This window comes from Sciurus vulgaris, assembly GCF_902686455.1.
Source record: "Sciurus vulgaris genome assembly, chromosome: 4".
NCBI classification, from domain to species: Eukaryota; Metazoa; Chordata; class Mammalia; order Rodentia; family Sciuridae; genus Sciurus; species Sciurus vulgaris.
The window spans coordinates 56,901,502-56,917,904 of NC_136464.1; the positions used below are offsets into that span (position 1 = coordinate 56,901,502).

At 45.8% G+C, this 16,403-nt stretch overlaps 1 protein-coding gene across 1 annotated transcript; it reads left to right on the forward strand.

The window, feature by feature from the left end:
- The first annotated feature begins 5,395 nt into the window (after positions 1–5,395).
- Positions 5,396–9,710, forward strand: LOC306659041 (neuropeptide FF receptor 1-like). The gene is made up of 2 exons (XM_079136281.1): positions 5,396–5,765; positions 8,739–9,710. The coding sequence occupies exons 1-2, from the start codon at positions 5,596–5,598 to the stop codon at positions 9,613–9,615; spliced, it is 1,047 nt and encodes a 348-aa protein (XP_078992407.1). The 5' UTR covers positions 5,396–5,595; the 3' UTR covers positions 9,616–9,710.
- Positions 9,711–16,403: the final 6,693 nt, after the last annotated feature.

The window sequence follows — 16,403 nt, forward strand, 5'->3', positions numbered from 1 at the left end:
TTGTGAAGTCCCTTGTTTATATTTATTTGTTCCCTTCATTATTCCTGTGCCACTACACTGCCCTTCTCTGATCCTGGGATAGCATTCTATTATATTTAACTTGTCTTTATTTTTATACATTCTTTAGAAAATGTATTTACATTTAATTATTTTAAGATATAATTTAACATACGACAATCCACCCTTTGGGTGAGAGTTCACAAGTTTTGATGAAAACAGTCACGTCGTTACCATCACAATCAAGATACAGAAAAATTTCATCAGCCCAAGAAGCTCCCGGTTATTCCTTTGGATACTCACTCCCCCATCCCCTGGAGCCAGCAGTTTTCTGTAGGGACAGTAAATACAGTTTGGCCTTTGCAAGGATGTCATATAAATAGAATCATACAGTACATAAGCTTTTGATTTTAGTGGGCTTTTGTTTTGTTTTTCTTTTATTTTAATTTTATTTATTTATTTATTTATTTATTTATTATTTTTGGTACCAGGGATTGATCCCAGAGGGGCTTATCCACTGAGCCACATCCTCAGGCCTATTCTGTATTTTATTTAGAGACAGGGTCTCACTGAGTTGCTTGGCACCTTGCTTTTGCTGAGGCTGTCTTTGAACTTGTGATCCTCCTGCCTCAGCCTTCTGAGCTCCTGGGATTGTTATAGGGCACAACTTAAGAACAACCGATCACCACTGAGAAGTCCAAATTTGAGAGTCTTTATTAAGCCAGCCGGATGATTGTCTCACACAATGCCCCAAAAAATGGCTACTGGGAGAACAGCCCCAACTACAGGGTTGTAGGGGTTCTTATACCAAAAATCACATCAATCATAAGTGTCTGTTGCTATGATTCGAAATTACAAACTAACATTATGAGATCAACAACAGAGGGGGAAGTGGGTCAGAATGACCCTTACCTAGGTACAAACTAAAGAATGGTTACTAACATCCACACAATTACAGTTTACATGGTACATTGGTTAAGAGCAATAGAGATCAAAAGAGAGCAATTTTTCATTACATAAGGATCGTCATTTTGTATTGCTAAACATGTCACACTAAGTAACTGAGGATGGGTACAGAGGCAGGGTGTTCCCATGGGAGAAGCTTATTTCCTACATAACATGGAGTCTCAGAGCAAAATGGAGTCTGTTTAGTCATTTCCCTTAGAGTCTGGCCTAGAACATTTCTCATGGAGCCAGATCTGTCAGCCCATCACAGGATTACAGGCATGCGCCACTGTGCCCGTCTGTTTTACTTTTATTTGAGATAACTTTAGTCTTAAAAAGAAAATTTGCAAAATTAGCACAGAGAGTTCCCATGTGTCCTTCACCCACCTTTTATTTAGGATATATAATATCCTGAATATATATAATATATAATATCCTAAATAGCCATAATAAAATGATCAAAACTAGGAAGTAAGCACTGATATATTATTAACTAATCTGTACACTTTACTTGAATTTCACTAGTTTCCCCACAAATGTCCTTTTATAGGGGTTTTGAGCCATAATCCTGAACCCATAATCCTGAATGTTGGAATCCCCCAAAATCAAAATACTAAAGTTCGAAATTCACCAAGATCAAAATCTGGAAAATCTGATTCTGGGAAAATTAATTTAAAATTTTCTTTAATAGACATTTTGTCTACATTTTTAAAGGCAAATTTATTGGAGATACACCTAAAAACATGACGGACCACTTCAAAGGACACTTTACACAATAAAATGGCAATAATAATAACCACAGAAAACTAAGATATACTAATGGCAGTCACAAGGGTGAATAGTTTTGAGCAGATGAATCATATTCATAAAGAAATTAATCAAAGGAGAAATGTATAAACATATCACTAAGATTGGTAATTATGTGCACCCAGTTTTATAAATGCAATCATTTGAAATACCATGACGGTTGACCTAAGTATTTTGACCAGATTGATCCAAAACCATGATGGGTCACCAGCACGCGTGCAGCTATCCAAAGAGATCTTGAGAAATTTTATCTTTCACAAATGCAGATATACAGACAGGACAGCTCATCCTCTATTGAGGATATTGCAAAGTTTTTATGTACACAGGCGATGCTTACACACAAAGCTAATGTAGTATACCTTTTTGGAGTCAAATTTGCAAAAAATGTTCAAGACAAAGCAGAACTCTCTAAGTCTTTATACCATGTATACCTCCAGAATTGCAAATGATGAGAAGAAATACACAGCACAGTGAATTGTAAAGAATAATGCTGACAATGTTAAACAGTGGGAGAAATTTTAAGAAAAAAAAGAAAAGAAAAAGAAATTCAATATAGTTGGGTGTGGTGGTGCATGCTTATTAATCCCAGAGACTCAGGCAGCTGAGGCAGGAGAATCTCAAGTTGGAGGCCAGCCCAGGCAATTTATAGAGACCTGACCTTAAAATAAAAAATAAAAAAGGGGGCTGGGGTTGTGGCTCTGTGGTAGAGCGCTTGCCTAGCATGTGTGAGGCACTGGGTTTGATTCTCAGCACCACATATAAATAAATGAATAAAGATCCATCAACATCTAAAAAAATATTTTAAAAAATAATAATAAAATAAAAAGGTCTGGAGATGTAGAGTGCTAGAGCGCCCCTGGGTTTAGTCCCCAATACTGCAAATCATCATCATCATCAGCATCATCATCATCATCATCATCATCATCATCATCATCATTATCAACATGAAAAAGTGTAATCAGAGATAGATTGTGGGCAATTACAGATTATGGGATGGAGGTAGTTCCTAAAAGCTGACTGACCTTCATGATTATTAATTATATTACTGTATTTTGAAATCTTTCATCACAATGAATAGCTGCTTGGTTTTTTTGTTTTTGTTTTTGTTTTGTTTTCTGTTTGTTTGTTTGTTTTGAGGACAAGGCTGGCCTTGGAGAATACATTTGTATTCATTTCCTACATGGTAGATCTTCCCCATCTAGTCCTCCTGGACTCACACCCATGTCCTCTGAAAACACACTCACAGACATACCCGAAATAATGCTTGACCTGGTGTCTGGGTACCCATGTGCCCGACACGACACAAGTATCCTGCAGACAGCTGACAATACTCTCACCCCTTCCCCAGAATTCTGTTTTCCACCTCTCTTCTAGAGCCTTTTCTTGGCTTGCAATTGTGGTTTTTCAATTTTTGGTTTTTCAGGATTTCAAGGTGGATTTTGATTTTTCATAAATCTGATTTTCGGGATTTTGGTCTTTATGATGTTGTGCTACTCAGGATGATAATCAGCACCACATTTCTAGCCCAGGATCCACCCTGGTATTGCACATTGCATTTGTGTTCCTAGTTTCCTCCAACTTGTTGAAGGTCCTTGGCCTTTGTTGGCATAACCTTGACCTACTGGAAGAGTACTGATAAGGCTTTGTATGTGTGTGTGTGTGTGTGTGTGTGTGTGTGTGTGTGTGTGTGTGTGTGTGTGTGGTCCTGGGGATTGAATTCAGGGGCACTCCACCACTAAGCTACATCCCTGGCCTTTTTCTTTTCTTTTTCTTTTGAGACAGTGTCTAACCAAATTGCTTAGGGACCTCACTAAATTGCTGAGTTTGTCCTTGAACTTGCAATCTTCCTGCCTCAGCCTCCCGGTTGCCTAGATTATGTGCATGCACCACTGTGCCTGGCCTGATCAGCTAATTTGCAGAATGTTGTGCAATTTGGGTTGGCCTGATATTTTCCCATAATTAGATCCAGTTTATGCACTTTTGGCAAGAATGTCTCAGAAAACATGCTGAGAAGGCACATGTTTATTAGTGTTGGTGTTTTCTTTGATTATTTGGTTAATGTGGCATCTCTTGGGTTTTTCAACTGTAAAGTAATTATTTTTTCCCTGAATAATTAGTCTTATAGAGAGATACTTTGAGACTATGCAAAGTCTATTTCTCATGATACATTTATCCACTGATTTTAGCAAGCCTTGATGGTACCTGCTGGCAACATTATTGCTGTCATGTTTCCTTGGCAATGATTTTCTACTTAGAATACGCCTTCTACATTTACTAATTGGAAATTCCATTTAGGATTTTAATTCAATGCTACCTTTATGTATTTCGTTGCTTAAATTGTGCCATTTTTAGCTATTGGAAGTCATTTTCAGTTGACTTCTGTGTCCTTCAACCTGCTGCCATGATTTTTTTTGCATATTTCCTTACTTTATGCCACCACAGAATGTTCCAGGGTCTTCTGGTATTTCCCTTGCATCAGCCCTGGAATTAAACCTTTCCCCAAGGAGCCCTTTTTCCTTTGATTGAAAGTAGTATTTAGAGACCAAGATGTGGGATGCAGGAGTGCTTATTGCTTCTGGGGTGTCACTGCTTCTAGGCCCTCTCAAGGGACAGAGCTAGGAAATACATGTATACTAACGGAGTGCATGTACACACACACACACACACACACACACACACACACACACACACACAATTTTGGGTAGACCCAGGGGCATTTTACCAGTAAGCTACATTGACAGTCCTTTTTATTTTTTATTTTGGGATAGGGTCTCACAAAGTTGCTGAGGCTGACCTTGAATTTGTGATCCTCCTGCCTCAGCCTCCAGGGTCACTGGGATTATAAGCACGTGCCACTGCACCCAGCTCTTTATTTCTATATCCAGTTATCATCTATATTTTTTAAAAAATCCTTAGGTTCATAGTGATATTTCTGATTCCAGTCTAATATTATAAGATCATTTTAAAACTTTTTCCCCTTTCCTTATCATGGCAAAAATCATGGAAGCAGGTTGAAGAACACAGAAGTCAACTTTCTTCTCAGACAGTGACAAATCTAGCCCCATTTACCCAAACTAATGTGTGTGTGTGTGTTAGTTTCAGTGACTTAGGTTTCCCCTTTTTCCTATAATTAGATCCAACTTACCTTTTTTTGGTCTGGAATTTCATTAATTTATTAATGAGTATGGAAATTTATATTCAGTTCATTTCATCTTTAGTCTTATAGTCAACAGTCAAAATACTGATTTGCAAAGTCCCTTAGGTTCACGTCTTTCTTCCTTACCCTCTTCAGTGTGGTTAATAATTAGTCATTTGTAAGGCAATTACGTTTATTTGTTATTGCTTGTATTCTACTTTGGGTCCCCCTGCTGCACAATATCCTGATAGGTTTTAATTATTTATTTTTCGAATATGTGAAATATCTGCCAGAAAAGCCAGAACCATACAAAGAGAGAAACTCAGAGAAGCATCATTCCCAGTTATCTCAACTACCCCAGTCCCAACCCAAGCCTGATTCTTGCCACTAATCCATAGTGACTTAGGGCCAGAGAGACTGTAAGTAATCTCTTGCTCAATTTTTCTGTCTGTAAATAGGGGGTGACAATGGAATTGTTATGAGGGAGGAATGGCCTAGAACCTGGGGCAAGACCATGGGAGCAGAAAGCCAGACAGGGCTCGTGGAGAGAAATCACTGGCCCTCACAAAGGCTATCTCTCTAACCGTCGGAACTCTGCATGTTGCTATGGGCTGCCTGGTTCCTCAGTCCCGGAAGTGGGCAAGCGGAGGCCAGATGACCTCCAGCAGGACAAGGAGGAAAGATCCAAGTGTCAGTGGGTCCTGCCTGAGATGGCCAGAGCCTCAGACTCCTGGTCTGAGGCTCAGACTCCTGGCCCCCTGGGGGCCTCTGTCATTACAGGATGGCCCTTCGACAATGCCACATGCAAGATGAGCGGCCTGGTGCAGGGCATGTCTGTGGCGGCTTCCGTGTTCACGCTGGTGGCCATCGCCGTGGAGAGGTGAGAGTCGACCCTGGCGACGGGGGCTGGCGAGGAGAGGTGCCTCTGCCTGCAGTGCTGGCCCACGGGAAGGCAGCGGCCACTTGCGGTAGCGGGTCTGGATCCTGGGCTCCGAAGAGGCGGGTTGGAGGGCCGCTTGCCCTCCAGACCTGGCTACCTGCCGAGGATGCCACCAGCCCCTTCTGGAAGGCTTGGAGAGAGCTCCTGAGGAGGCGCCTCCTGAGCAGTTCTGGGTCTGTGAGGCGCGTTGGGAACCCTGCCTGCCTTGGTCTGAAGCGGGGGGGCCCGAGCTAAGGGAGCCAGCTCCTGGGGTGGGCTCAGTGTGGCTGGGGCTCTCCCCGCCCCCTCACTCCAACCACCGCCTGCTTGCCGGTCCCTGGCAATCCAGGTCTTGCTCCATCCCCAGCCCCAACCCATCTTCACCACTTCTGGTCTTTCAGCCTCAGATTCCATCAGATTCTCTGAATAGCATGGCTCTGTGAATGTGGCCAGAGGCGTGGCATGGAGCCCAGGGTCAGGGAGGCGTTGAACGGCTCGGAGCCCTAAGTCTTCCCTATTCCGCTGCAGGCGTCCTCCCGCTCAGCATCTGCAGTGCCGCAAGGGCTCCTGTGGGTACTTTCCCCAAGGAATAGTGGGCAGGTGGATGAGCGGGAGATGGTTTTTCACTCATCGGTGCCTTGCTGTGAGATGTAGGGTGAGTCACTCAGCTAATCTGAGCCTCTGTGGTCTCATCTATAAATGGTAACCGCCTTTATCAGACAACTTCTGCCTGAAAAGCTTAGGCCCAGTTCCTGGTTCAAAGTCCAAAGGTCAGCTGTGAACATTATTTCTTCGGCACACCCTCACACTCCTCTTTTGTCCTCTCTTCAATACTAATACTCAGTCCTGCCCTTTCTAGAATCTAGTGATCTCATCTTCTCTCCATCTCTGCCCCCATCAAACCTACTTTTTATAACCTAGTGAATAGGCTGCTGGGCTGGGCAAGGTGGTGAACACCTGTAATCCCAGCGGCTCAGGAGGCTGAGGCAGGAGGATTACAAGGTTGAGGCCAGTCTTAGCAACTTAGTAAGGCCCTAAGCAACTTAGTGAGACCCCGTATCAAAATAAAAAGTAAAAAGTGGCTCAGTGGTCAGACACCCCTGGATTCAATCCAAAGTTTAAAAAAGAAGTAGGTAGGTGGGGTGTTGGAGCTGGTTCCTCTTTCCACAAAGCCACTAACTAGCTGGGTGAGTGTGGGAAGTCCCTCTCCTCCACCAGCCTTTATGTTCTTATCGTTGTTGGGTGAAATAAGCATGTGCAATGTCTCCCAGTGGTGTTTGCAGTATTCTTCAAGTGCTACCTCCTCCAGGAAGCCTTCCTGGACTACCCCAGGATTCTCCTCCACCTCTTAAGTATATGCTTGAAGTATCCTTTGTTCTCTGGACAGTTCTTGAGTGTGATGCTGAGAAGCCAGGCGGGGGTGGGGGGTGAGGTGTCAAGGTCATGCAGGTTGAGTCAGGCCGAGGGAGAGGGGAAAGGTGTTGTGAGGCCGGGACAGGGGATAGGCAGGAGGACAGGACACAGGTAGTGAAATGGAAAGGGCACTTGGCTGGAAACAGCTTCATACCTGTGTTCAAGCTCAGGCTCTGTCCCTAAGGAGCCAGTGACCTTCTGAGAAAGTCTCTTCCCCTGTCTAGACCAGGTTCCCCCTCTATGAAACAAGCAAGCTGGACATACCTCAGGTGTCTGTTTTCTGACATCAGCAAATGAGGGAAGACTTCCTGGAAAGCAGGCGCCCCTCCTTTGTCTCACTAGTAAGCATTCAGAATGTCTCCAGAGGGTGGTGATCTCACTTCGTCTTTGTAGCAGCCCTCCAGAGTAGGTCATACCATTGGCCCCATTTTGCAGATAAAGAAACTGAGGTCTGGAAAGATTTTTTTTTTTTTTCAGTAATTGGCCCCACAGGTAATTCCATGCATTTATCTAAACACACTCTAGAAGTACTGAGATAAAAGGTAAGGCACCTGTCCTCAGTATAGTAGGACAATGGCCTTTGAACCACACTACAGGGGCACAGCACCTCCAGCAGCAGTTCTCAAACTTGGCTATAACTGAAATCAACCACAGCCTAAAAGCAAAATAAAACCAACCAAGCAAGCAAACTAGCTGGCTAGCTAAAACCCTTCCCAGCTTCCCAGACTAATTACCTGGGGATCTTTGACTAGAGAAATAGGCAGAGTTTTGTGTGGGTGGGTGGGTGCATACCTTTTAAATGCTTCAGGAACTTCTAACTCATAACAAGGGCCTACAGCTACTGGTTATGTGGCCCAGTGAAGCAGGACAAATTTGGGTTCAAAGGGGGTCCCTGCTACTTGCTGGCTGTGTGACCCTAAGCCCAGTTACTTGACCCCTCTGAGTTCAGTTTCCTGATCTGTAAATTAAGGCTATAATAACAATTGCTGTTGAAAGATTCTAATGAGGAAGTAAATGGTACAGACTTGTCCTCGTGTGGTGGAGGCAGTGATGAAGGGACACTGGCTGAGATGATAGAGGGACAGTCTGCCACATAGGCTCCACATCTGACCTCCCAGGGTTTTCTGGGAAACCCATAACTGCTAAAAATTGTATTTGTTGGTACCCGCAATCAGCCTTCTCCAGGGCAGGACGCGCGCCTCAGACTGATCGCTCCGCGGACTGCCAGCTAATCGATCAGTTTACCCAGAATGCAGGGGCAGGATTCATCGTTCCCAGGCCGAGGTCCCCTCCTCCCCTCTCTTAGTAAATCTTGTCTTGGAAAACCTCCTTCCCAGGTGAGAAGCCAATTTGCTTGCAAACTCACCTAATTAATGTCTGAGCTGTCCTCTGAGCTGCCCTGGGTGCCATGGGGGAATGTCAAGTGCCTACGTCCCACCAGCCATTAAGGAGGTTCGCCCTCCTCCCTGGGCCGGGGGACCTTCCCGGATCCCAGCCTCTCTTCCCCCACTCCCGCCGCAGGTTCCGCTGCATCGTGCATCCTTTCCGCGAGAAGCTGACCCTGCGGAAGGCGCTGGTGACCATCGCGGTCATCTGGGCCCTGGCGTTGCTCATCATGTGTCCCTCGGCCGTCACGCTGACCGTCACGCGCGAGGAGCACCACTTCATGGTGGACGCCCGCAACCGCTCCTACCCGCTCTACTCGTGCTGGGAGGCCTGGCCCGAGAAGGGCATGCGCAAGGTCTACACGGCGGTGCTCTTCGCACACATCTACCTGGCGCCGCTGGCGCTCATCGTGGTCATGTACGCCCGCATCGCCCGCAAGCTCTGCAAGGCCTCGGGCCCGGCCAGCGACAACCGGGAAGGGGCGGCCGAGGGCGGGCGCGCGGCGCGGCGCAAGGCCCGGGTGGTGCACATGCTGGTCATGGTGGCGCTGTTCTTCACGCTGTCCTGGCTGCCGCTCTGGGCGCTGCTGCTGCTGATCGACTACGGGCAGCTCAGCGAGCCACAGCTGCACCTGCTGTCGGTCTACGCCTTCCCCTTCGCGCACTGGCTGGCCTTCTTCAACAGCAGCGCCAACCCCATCATCTACGGCTACTTCAACGAGAACTTCCGCCGCGGCTTCCAGGCCGCCTTCCGTGCCCGCCTCTGCCCGCTGCAGTGGGGCAGCCACCAAGGGACCTACTCGGAGCGGCCTGGCTGGCTCCTGCGCAGGAGGGTCTTGGTGGAGGTGCAGCCCAGCGACTCGGGCCTGCCATCTGAGTCGGGTCCCAGCAGTGGGGCCCCCAAGTCTGGGCGCCTACCGCTGCGGAATGGGCGGGTGGCTCACCAGGGCTTACCCGGGGAAGGGCCTGGCTGCTCCCATCTGCCCCTCACGGTACCAGCATGGAACATCTGAGGTGGTCCAAAAAGGGCAGACGCCTGCCTGTGGCCCCAACTGCACATGCAGTACCTGAACGCTTGGCAGCCTGAGGTGGAGTTAGAAGAGGGTGTCAAAAGCCTCTTCAAAAACAAGACAACGAAAACAAACAAGCAAAAAAAAAAAAAAAAAAAAAAAAAAAAAAAAAAACCAACAAGACAACAGGCCACTGCTCCTGATGTCCTCTACCCTCGTATGGCAGGAAAGAGGAAGAAACCAGCGTTCCCCAAACTGCCCTTTGTGGTAGACTTGACAACCATCATCTCCTCGAATTCTCACCACCGCTTTGGAAATGGGCGTTCTTACTCCTTTTCTTCTACAGATGCAGAAACTGAGGCCCAGAGAGAAGAGGTGTCTAGCCCAAGGTCTCGCAGCTGGAAATCTCACTTGAACCTGCCTGACTCCAGTGCCCAACTGGTTTTTGCCACCTCCGGCTGTCTCCACAAGGACACATAAGGTGGAGCGCAGGGAAACGTGTAAATCCTACCTAACTTGACAGCTGGGAAGAGACAGGAAGACCAGACTGCCTGTGCTTTGATGCTCTCAATCCTGTCCTTAAGTTCTCTCTGTTCTGTTGCTGAGGTCACTTCCTTTGGCCCTTTTCTGGGAGAACATGGTGTGTCTTACCTGCCAGCTCCGATGTGTTGGTTTGTCTTGTTCCAAGAAGGGTCCAGGGCCATTCTCTTTCAGGATGTCGTAACTGAGAGTCTCTTCTGAGCCCTGGGAATCTGCTTGTCACAGGGTACTTTAGACCCGAGCCTAGAGGAGGGAGAAAGGGTCCATCTCCTACCTCCATCACCCAGACCCTGCAGACTACATGCAGCAGCTGTGAGGCCACGTGGAGGTGTGTTTATTTACTACTGGACTAAGGGGAAGGGAGAGCCCAGAGCCTGGTTTTTACCTTTGGAACCCCGTGTGGAGGCTGCACGTGCAAAGCTCCAAGGCCTCTCCTCCCTCGTACTGGGAGGGAGAAGCTGGCCCAGTGGCTCCGCAGCTAGGTTGCTGGGTGGGCACTCCTGAAGGACAAACACTAAGCCCCTCCCCAGCACGGATGACTCACATACCCTCAAAGAATCGAACCAGGAGATCCCATGTTCTCTTCTGCTCTCTCCCAGTGCACCTGCGCCACCTCAAGAGTGAGGCTTCTCTCCAGCAGGTGGGAGGAACTGGTTTACCTCCGGTGGTTCTTGTGCAGTCCCAAAAACCTGCAATTGACCGGACAGTTCCTCCCAACTCCATTACTGCTGTTGTTAGAAACTGAGTGAATGAAAAGGAAACATTTCCAGGGGTCAGGGCTCTGAGGTTCTGATTGTTTCCTTAATCAACACACAATGACTTAACCTTGTTTGTTCCATTCTAAGCACTAGGAACAGGGGCAGAAAAAAATGCCCAGCAGTTGTACTTGTCCAAACATGTTTCCAGATGCTGACTATGTTATTTCATTCATACAAGTGAAGTTGGAGATATTGACATTTTAAAAGTGACATTTTAAAGGGCCAAGGTCAGAGGGCCACGGGAGGGGCAGGGTTTGTATGAGGATATGTCTTCTGACTGTTCTTCCTATACTGCATCCTGCCTTTCAGGGAAGATGGGCATGGCAGGAAGCAGAGCTGGAAATTCCCCCAAAGACTTTCTGCCCACCAGTGAAACAGCAGGTCCCTGGAGTAGGATCCTGTTGCTCAAGATGTTGGGCTGGGAAATGAATCTATTGTGTTTGCTCTTGCAATTTCTGGCCTGAGTTGCTGTGTGTATACTATCTATAAACCATGTGTTGAGCAGGCTGCCAATATCCCTCATGACCCTGTCCTGTTCCAAAAGTCTGGGAATGATGGAGGAGGGTCTTGGGATGTGCCATCTTGCTTCTCCGTGGCCTTAGCTGGTGCCTTGCATGATCTTCATTTCTGGTGCCATATCTGTGTCACAAAACACGTAGGCCTGGGAATTGCTGGCTGTCGATGTGAAGAATTCTGACTCCGGGCTCTAAAAATAGACCAAACAAAGGGCCATCTCAAACTCCAAACGGCTGGCCTGTGGCTGGCTGGGAGCAGCTGGGACACTGCTGCTCTAGGGTATTTCTCCTTTAGTATGGCCTCCTCCAGCACAAAATATCTCTTTCATATGTGTGTATGAGAGAGAAAGGGAGAGCGAGGGAGAGAGCAGGAGGGAGGAGGAGAGGGAAGGAAAAAGAGAGAGAGAGACACCAAGGCACTCACAAAAACCAACGTTTCCACCTCGGCCCTTTGCTTTATTTCCTCTAAGGATGCCTTGCTTTGAGAGGTGGTGACTGCTAACAAAACAAACAAAATTCCTGCCGCAGGGTATATATTTTGCTGTTATTTTTTATTTATTTTAAAAAAATCAGAAACTGCCCGTTTAGAGACTTGATCTGAACGATGACGCAGTCTATGCTTTGGTGAGGCCGGGAGGCCTTGGGAGTGCAAAGAGCTTGTTTCTTTGTGAATGTGGTAAAACATACACAAGATACATTTTTCCACTTTAAAGCGTACAGTTCAGCGGCATTCATTACATTCACACTGTCGCACAACCATTGCCACTGCCCATTCCCAGAATTCATCATCCCGACTCCGTACCTGCGAATCAACTGCCCACGCCCCTTCCTCCAGCCCCTAAAAATGCTGTTCCACTTTCTGTCTCTGAATTTTTATTCCAGGTACCTCATCCAATTGGACCCATCCAGTATTTATCCTTTTATGACTGACTTCTTTCACTCCACATATTATTCTCAAGGTTCATCTGTGTTGTAGTCTGTGTCAGAATTTCCCTCCTTTTAAAAAATTTTTTTTCAGTTGTAGATGGACATAATACCTTTATTTTATTTGTTCATTTTTATGTGGTGCTGAGGATCGAACCCAGTGCCTTACACATGCTAGGCAAGTGCTCTACCACTGAGCCCCACCCCGTCTTCCCTTCCTTTATAAAGGCTTCATATTCTTCTCCTGTAGTTATATTCTACATTTTGTGGATCCATTCATCCAACAATGGCCACTTGCTGTTCCATCTTTTGGTTGTGGTGAATGTATGGAGATTTTAGATAATGAAAGTACTTCCTGGGCTGGGGTTGTAGCTCAGTGGTAGAGCGCTTGCCTTGCATGTGTGAGGGATTGGGTTGGATTCTCAGCACCACATACAAATAAATAAATAAATAAATAAATAAGAAAATCCATTAACAACTAAAAAATATTAAAAAAAAAAAAAGAAAGTACTTCCTAAAGGCAGTGTCGGTGTGAACCCTGAGGACAGAGACCCCAAGATCTTTCTCAACTTAGAATTCATGTGTGACAGAGCAGAAGCTTCCCAACAGCCCTGTGCTTCCACGGGCTTTGTTTCTTGACTAGAGTGGCTAAAAATTTGTATGTTCTGCCCACAGGACGGTTTTATGAAGCTGTTTTTATAATTATAGCTTTATTATGCTCACTGGATTCCTGTGTCCTGACACCTAGGGCCTGTCAGGAGACTTGTATAACCAAGGCACTCAAGGGCAGGCAATGGGGGCCTCCCCTGATGTGCCATTTTCTACCTCCGGCTTGGTGGGGTCTCCTGAGGCGACTGCCCTTTCACAGCGGAAAGCTCAGGGATGGACTGAGTATGTGATGGAGGAAAAGGGCCAGAGGCCTGTTGACACTGAGTGCCCCCACCCCAGAGGGGTTCTTGGAGGGACTCCGTGTCTTGTGGTACCATGTGTAACAAGAGTGGTCCTTCTCATGGCGGGTCTCCATGGATGAATGGCCCCTTGACTTCCCCAAGACCACGCGGCACCCAACTGACCAGAGTGAATTGCAGGCTGGGCCCGCCCCAGCCCCACAAACCACAGTCTGCCCAGCCCTGGGCTGCGGACCTTCTCTGGGGGCCTGGAGGACACGAGTTGATTTGGGTTGGAATGGAGGGTGGAGTTGGCAAAGGAGGACCGGAGCCCCCTATCATTAACCTACTGTGTATTCATCCCAAAATCCAGGTGAGAGCCAGCACGAGGGCTGCACGGACAAGGCATGGCTATTAAGCTCTGTACCCTCTGCATCCGTTTCCTCAGCTCACCCCTCAGAAATGCCACCGAAGAAAGATAGATGAGAAAGAGGTGACCCAAATGGGCTTCCTTACAAGCAAACAATGTTGAATCAAAATAGATTCCTTGTTGAATAACTCCATTATTGTTGGTGTGGGTTTTTTTTTTTTTTTTTTTTACAAAAGTATTACATAATCGTTGTGGAAATTTTACAAAATTTAGATTAGTACAGAAAAGAAAATTAAAAGTATTTAAATCCCACAAGATAGGCATACTCATTTTCTATGCATATATGTCTATATATTTTAAATTTCTATAACAGCTTCATTGAGGCATAATTTGCACATGATGAGATTCACCCATCTTAAATAAATGTTCAGGAAGTTTTAGCAATTATTTACATTTGTGTAGCCACCACTATGCACAAGATACATCCATCATCTCCAAGAGTTTCCTGGTGTCAATTTATAGTCAATCTTCTCCCCGCCACTCCTGACCCCAGAAGCCACCCATCTGCCTTCGGAATGTCATGTACTTGGAACACACAATGTCTACAGATAGCCTTTGGGGTCTGGCTTCTTCCACTAAGCAGGACGTTTCTGAGATTCATTCATGTTGTGCTATTTCTCAATCGTTCGTTGCTTCTTATTGCTAAGCAGTACTTCATTCTTTGTGTGTGAAGACTTTTATCCATTGGTCAACTGATGGTCATTACCAGCTTTTGATTATTATGAATGATGCTACTATGAATATTCATATATGAGGCCTTATATGTATGCATGCTTTCAGTTCTCTTACTTTAATACCTGGGAGTGAGGCTGCTGGAGCTCATGGCAGGAATACCGTCTGTGGAACAAATTGCCAAAGCATCTTGCAAGTGTTCTACCATTCTACATTCTCATTGACCATTCCAGTTGTTCCACACCCTTGCCAACATTTAGTAGCATTCGTCTTTTTTTTTTTTTTTTGTAATTTTTTTTAGTTGTAGATGGACATAAGATCTTTATTTTATTTATAAACTATATATATATTTTTTAATGTGGTGCTGAGGACCGAACCCAGTGCCTCACACGTGCCAGGCAAGCATTTTACCACTGAGCCACAATCCCAGCCCAGCATCCATCTTTTTAATGTTTCTCTGATGACTAGTGATGCTGGGCATCTTTACATGTGTTTTCTGGCCATTCTCATATCTCATATCTTTTATTATAAAGCATTTTCAAATCTATCTTTTAAAACATGATTATACTGCAGACTTGAGCACAAACATTCTCCCTAAATCTAAGAGGCACCTCTCTCTAACAGATGATAATTAAATTTCTGGTGAAATCAAAACACTTATTCAGGGGCTGGGGTTGGGCCTCAGTAGTAGAATGCTTGCCTTGCATGTGCAAGGCCCTGGCTTGGGTCCCCAGCAACACACACACACACACACACACACACACACACACACACACACAAACACTAACACAAAATTATGCAGTGCCTAAGAGCCAGACGTGGTACTAATGCTTTGTGTATCATTTATTCCTCATGATGGAACATAGCTCCATGTGGACAGCAGCTATTCTATTTCACTCACCTATGTGGACTGAAGGATGTTGCCTGGTGCGTAAGCAGCACTCAACAAACGTCTACTGGATGAGCAAAGCAATGAAATAAGTAGGTGTTTATTATTCCCATGTTACAGATGGGAAAACCAAGGTCAAGTTACATAAAGGTCATGTCACTAGGAGGGGATGAGTTTGAGACTCATGTGACCATAAAACTCAGGCTTTGGCTACTCCTTGAAGCTGCTGCGGCTTCTCCTTCCTGCTTTGGGAAACTGAGGTTCAGAAAAAAAAACAGGAGGCTTGGTGGAGGTCTCCTAGAATCCTAAAAATAAAACCAGCCAGCCACAGGCTCCGGACTGCTGTGTTGGCCACGAGGCCATATTTCCATCACATTCAAAGGCTTCCAAAGATTTGAGATGGGAGGAATACCAGCAGTTTGAGTAAAAGATACAAACTTAAGTTTGATCCAGCACCACATGGAGCCCTCATCAGCCACAGGCTCCCCTGCGCCTGTGGTCACTGAAGGAGCAGAAGCTGCTGAACTGACCATAGTGTCCTGCTGTTTGTGTTCTCTTGCTTGCTGCAATGCCCAGGTCTTTGAATCCAGTCACCAACAAATGCTGCTGTTGTCATGTGAAAACAACCAAATAAATGTGGGTGGAAAAACCCAAGCTTAGTGATTTGGAGAAATGAGTTTGTCACCCAGCCAGAAGTGGTATTAAATCACTCTTTGTTTGAGGAGTGATCACTCTCCCCCACCAGCACCCTCCAGTCTCCTTTCTGTGTGGAGGTTGAACAGCCAAGTCCGGCTACTTTAGAGACCAAGCAGCCCATGTTTCTGTTTTGAGTGCCCCCAGGGGTAGTGATTTTTGGTCGGTAGTGTGGTCTGGTGGCCCTTGGACTCTGCCTCTAATGATCATGACCATCTCCTTTCTCCTCCTCTCCACAGTGATCCTGTTACCTGTGATGTAAATTATGGAAAATAAACTCATTGTGAAAGAATTTGCTGTTTCTTTTGTACTTTTCATTAGCATTTTCCACTTGTGTCTCCACTATGATTTCTTTTTGTTCGTTTTTGTTTTTGTTTGTTTTTAGGCAAAATAGTCATCCCTTAAAAAAAAAAAAAAAAAAAAAAAAAAAAAGGTAGACAGTAGGCTACCTTACCTCTAACACAACTGCCACGCCATTTCAAC